Below are 5,159 nucleotides of genomic sequence, written 5' to 3' on the forward strand. Positions count from 1 at the left end.
ATATATATACTCGTCTGTGATTTTTCCTATTTTTACGTTACATGTAACGTTATGTCCGATTTGTCCATGTGCCTCTTAATGTGCAGGACATGTAATTCAGCCGTCCGGCTGCCAAGTGTTCTTTCAATAAAACCCATTTACTTATTTATAGTTACGGTACCTATTGATGTCCTAGTAAATCATAAGCTGTGAATATATATATATTACTATATATATATATATATTATGAATATAGAAATTGTCAGTGAGGCTGATGATGAAATCTGATATCAGGTGAAATTGCATGTCTGAAAATTGTACTAAAGTACTATCGGTGTGGCGTAAATTTAGACGACAAATCTATCCGCTTTACCTAAAGCCCCGAGTTAGATCAAGGAGATTTTGTTAGAACCCCCCTCCAAGTAAACATTGACTAATCAGAACTAAACCCCGCGCGACCACCCCCATTGACCGATCTGATGGAATATCACAAACCCTCTTGCAGCAGGCGGAGACCGCTTTCAAACCAGAGGTGGTGCCGTCCCTGCACAGGTGGCTGAAAAAGGCGGGAAGATCAGGTAAGGACGTTGCTTATCGCTTGATGCTTATTAACGTGTAACGGTTGGTTCACACGTGCGTGTGAAATTGGCCAGATAATATATCGCACCCAGTTACATTTCGATTCGAGTTCACTTGGCTTTAGAAAACACTACTTTGTCAACTTACAGAAATGAAATTTTCATCCATATGGTGACCGTGAAGACATATTAGTTTGTAGGAAAGTTGTTTGTTTGTTTTCTAAGTTAACATAACATTTTGTTTTTCTTATTACACAATAAAATATAATAATCTTTATTGACACGACAAAAGTACAGCGACTTTCGTAAGGTCTACATGTAAAATATATAAGGAGTAGCTGATCTCAGTACTTAGCGAATGGACTGCGGTGAGAATTTTTGACAGCAGGCTTCCATCCCAAGGATTGTTACCAGAAGGCTGTAGTAAGGGAGCCCCACGAAGACTCAAGTTTCCCTGGCCTTTCAGACTGATATCATTCCTTATTAGACATTTGTTGCCATCCCCTTTTTCTGAGCAGAAGCAGAAGCCATGACCCGTCTGATGAAGACTCTGTCCACCAGACCTACCTCTCTGCCTACGGAGGGGCCACACTTTCACATCACCGACTATAGTAAGGTGAGAACGGCGCTTCTTCCGTTCTTGGCTCAAACTTTTTACTTACGATTACTTTAAGATTTCGGGCCGACTTGACTGTTTCTCTTAGAGAGGGGCTATCGCTTCAGCATCATTATCTAGACAATTTAATACTTCCGACAAACATGGGTGCCCTGCCACTGTCTGACAGACCCAGTTCACATTTTCTGACACAGCTTAATCACACGACAATAACAATGACAGAAGTCAGCGTATTGTCTGTGTAATAGATAAAAATGATTCTATTCCCTGATGGCGGAAACCCACCCAAAACGCAGATAGAACGCACATATTAAACATATTAAACATACATAAGTCTATTTACTTATAGACAAGCTAAGCACGTCCGCAACGAGGATCCGAGAACATTTCAAAGCAGGTCTGGTTTCCAGCATAAAGTTTTGTACGTCGCTTGATACATGTTGATCTCGTTCAAAGCGTAGACTTTACTATTGGGATGGGGTGACAGAGTTTATGTGTGCTTTGCGTCACTAACACTTGTTCATTAATCGTTCGACCCGTTCCAGGTCGCAGAGGTATACGGGGCCAACCCTCGCCCTTACCGCCGGGACTTCGTCCTCCACCCGGAGTGGAAATGGGAATACATCCATAAGCACGGCGACATCAAGAGGACGGTGCCTCACCTGGCACACATCGAGGCCCAAACAACGCCGTACAACAGGGGCCCGCAAATATTCACTGCGCACTAGTAACGTAAGATGTGGCGCAGGCAGGTGCTGATTGAAATGTTGGTGTCTTTGATTTGTATTTCTATGAAAATTTCCAGGTGTCCTAGCTTAAGCTTGAGTTACAGTTCACAGAAATACAAACAATTGCGCCCGCCTCCATGTCGGTGTCCATAATGACGTCACGTGAACACACTCTACTAAATCAGCAGAATTTTCTTGCCTTGAGTGGTTGTTAAGATCCACTGTGAAAAATTGTTAGTTAGGGATATAGCGATCATTTCGTTCAAGAATGTTTTGAAACAGGAAAAGTCCCAAGGCCTCTATCAAGCAAAACCTGGCAGTGAATTAGAATTAGAAAGAGTTTTTTTTATCTGCCATTTGGTTTTATTTAAAGACAACAAGTTTAGACTCGTGAACGGTTAGGAGATATGATTATCAGACGGCTCACAAACGGAACATCCAATTTTAGTTGAAGCTTTATAGTGGACATACATCGGCATGGTTGGAATGTGCATTGTACCGTAAGTTGGTGGATGTGGTGGGTCGTGTGTAAGAGCTGGAATTCATATATAATAAGTTGCCATTTTTCAGGAACCAAGCCTTCTGTGCTGTAGAACGTGTAGACAAGTGGAAATTTGAAAATCAAAAACAACCTGGGCGTTACTCTAGGTTTAAACATTGGCCTATGCCACAATGCATCGCGACATGTGCACTGGAAACTGTGAAATGGCTTATCATAGCAATAAAACTTAACAAGACCTTCGAACCTCTGACCTGAACTCGTCACGTTAAATGTGTTTGGAGTGCATGGATAGCCGTGTTAGGTTTGACAAAAAGCGTTTGCGTAGCGCCTTTCTATGGAGCCGTACATGCACAATTCTGCATGTACCGTGGACAAAAAGAAACAAAAAACATACGGTGCCTTCACGATCACTTTCCTACAAAACCACTACCTCTACGCTGTCAAATTACAATCACAGACTTCCGTGCGTTTCTCAACAAAAACTGCCTGTGCGGTTTCAGAGGATAATTTCCTAAGCGTTGTAAAACGCTCAGACAACCAGTGAGCCTTATTTAGTATTGACACTGCACTGTGAGCATTTTAGGAAAGAACACTTCCATGACAGGGGCTTGCCTATGCACGACTTGGACTGGGTTTTTTGACTTACGATTGTACATATCTTATATGATTAGGTAGAATTAAGGTACAAGTGTTTAAAGTATCGGTTGTTTTTACTTTAAAGCCGCCATTTTTACTTTAAGAACGATGGTTGGTTGAACACTTGCATACATTATAAGACAAACATTCGCGATAACCCAGTTTACGAGTTAAATTGCCGGTTTAACCATCCAGAATGGCGTACAGTTCTTACGTCATGGATACCTTATTGTTGTTGGGTACCAAGCCTTGCGCATGCTGCCAGTAAAGTTGGAACACATTGTTGCAAAGGTGCACTTAAGTTGACGACATGACTTGTCCGATATTTAGATATAGTTTTAAATCTGCTTCTCACTGATTGTGTTTTACTTGTTTGCTTCTGTCAAATATGCCAGATTAAAGAAAACATGACCTCGTCTGATTGCTGTCTTTGCATCATTGTTGTTTATCGATATCTGTGTCAACCTTGTACCAACCATCGTGCATTGCAAGGATGGTCCACCCCCGGTCATCGTATGTGATTGAATTAGATTTTTATTTCTATATTTTTTTATAGGAAACCCCTTTTTGCTCGGTGGGTCGCCCCTCAGTAGCGTCAGTCGAGCCACACAACGATCGGGAGTACTACCCATCCCACTTACCCTACCCTCGAGTTTAGGATTACCTCTGTTACCTTGCCTAGCTAGAAAGAAACACTGAAAAATTAAACCGCCAACACTCTGGGCTACTGGCTTTATTCTGTCCACTGCGGCCTCCAACACCATGATAACAGACACTGGGACAGCTATCAATCTGACATAATGTCAGCATATACTAGTATCACATGCGTACATATGCAGAAACAAACAGAATCAGGACTCAATATAGGGGTTGTGGGTAATATGTCAAAGGTGAGGGACCCAAACTTTTAACAGTTCTCAACCATTGTCTCGACATGCATAACAAATGTACAGATGTCCGGATATGACTTGTTTATGTCTCATGGACATTCACCTTTGACACAACTCCCGTCGCTGCACATGCGTACTCGGTTGAACCAGGAACCTGCGTATTCTCTTGTGAACCATTAAGGGGGCCAGAGCGCGGGGAATCAAAGCTGACGGCTAAAGTATTGAACAGAGATTTCCTGTTCGGCAATGATGAGTTGAAACAGCGTCAAGATACTCATCTTGCTCATCCTGACTACTGCTATCTTCATCCTTGTTGTCCTTATCGTCAAAGATCTCGACGAATCCTGTTTCTTGGCTCCAAACAAAGCTACTGTTTCTCCTGCTGAACATGTCATATGACGATACGTATACAGAGGGGATACTCCCAGCGGGGGAGATCGGCACACTCCCCGTGCTCCTGTCGGGAACATTCTGTGCGTCCTCCCCACCCCCCTGTCCTGACGCCATCACAAAAGCCTCAAAGGTCTTCTTATGTTTCCTGGCCATCTTCAAAAGGTTCAGACTAGATTGCACCACCACCTTAGCCGACAGGTCGAAGACTTTCAGTTTTCTCTCCAACACTTCATAGTTTATTCCCTCTTCTTTACGGTCGAGGTATTCTTGCAGTTCCGCTTCGCGTCGCTTGTAGATTTGGTTGTGACGTTCCAACTCATCATTCGAGGCGACTAGGGCAAGGAGAACACTGTCCATGTATTGCTGACTCAAGCTGTTCTGTAGCTCAGGGCTTGTCGGGACGGAAAACTGTGATGAACCGTCGTACCGTGGGCCACTGGCGTGTTTCAGAGCCGAGAACCACGCTTTTCGCTCCGACTCAGAGCTGTACAAATGACAGGAAAACGAGTTACATGATGAGATTTATTAATCTACGTATACATTATCATGTTGTCCAGAACGGGATATAAAAATTTGAAGACTATTACAGTACCATAATCAATCTCGAAAAACCCAAAAATATCCGTCATCAACTCTCGAGTTGTCACGGTTCAGTAACACGCACACATACAGGCGCATACACACACTTACAAACTTACCTAACCCGAAGAAAAATCTTATCTTTGTCTTTCTGAATTACGAGAGAATTGATGCCTCCCTTGGTGATCACAGCGCCTACTAGTGATAAGCCCGAACGTCTGCGGAAGCGACACCAGACGTCTTTGGGGACAGTCCGGA

General features: G+C 43.1%; 2 protein-coding genes across 3 annotated transcripts in view; one reads left to right on the forward strand and one right to left on the reverse strand.

Annotated features, from left to right (window-relative positions):
• The window catches only part of LOC118419442, a gene marked incomplete at its 5' end in the record, with an annotated part of 6,403 nt that extends 2,946 nt beyond the window's left edge, over window positions 1-3,457 (forward strand). The window contains 3 exon segments of the mRNA XM_035825810.1: window positions 485-557; window positions 1,076-1,173; window positions 1,719-3,457. Of these exon segments, the coding sequence (XP_035681703.1) occupies window positions 485-557; window positions 1,076-1,173; window positions 1,719-1,901 (354 nt within the window).
• A 299-nt stretch (window positions 3,458-3,756) lies between these two features.
• The window catches only part of LOC118419443 (oxysterol-binding protein 1-like), a 3,716-nt gene continuing 2,313 nt past the window's right edge, over window positions 3,757-5,159 (reverse strand). The window contains exons 3-4 of one of the 2 annotated variants that reach the window (XM_035825811.1): window positions 5,021-5,157; window positions 3,757-4,806 (exon numbers count right to left, since the gene is read on the reverse strand). In XM_035825811.1, coding sequence (XP_035681704.1) covers window positions 4,143-4,806; window positions 5,021-5,157 — 801 coding nt within the window. In that variant the 3' untranslated portion in view covers window positions 3,757-4,142. The remainder of the gene's footprint in view (window positions 4,807-5,020; window positions 5,158-5,159) is intronic. The other variant, XM_035825812.1, reaches the window with a different exon arrangement.

The sequence above is a fragment of the Branchiostoma floridae genome, chromosome 7 (assembly GCF_000003815.2).
Source record: "Branchiostoma floridae strain S238N-H82 chromosome 7, Bfl_VNyyK, whole genome shotgun sequence".
NCBI classification, from domain to species: domain Eukaryota; kingdom Metazoa; phylum Chordata; class Leptocardii; order Amphioxiformes; family Branchiostomatidae; genus Branchiostoma; species Branchiostoma floridae.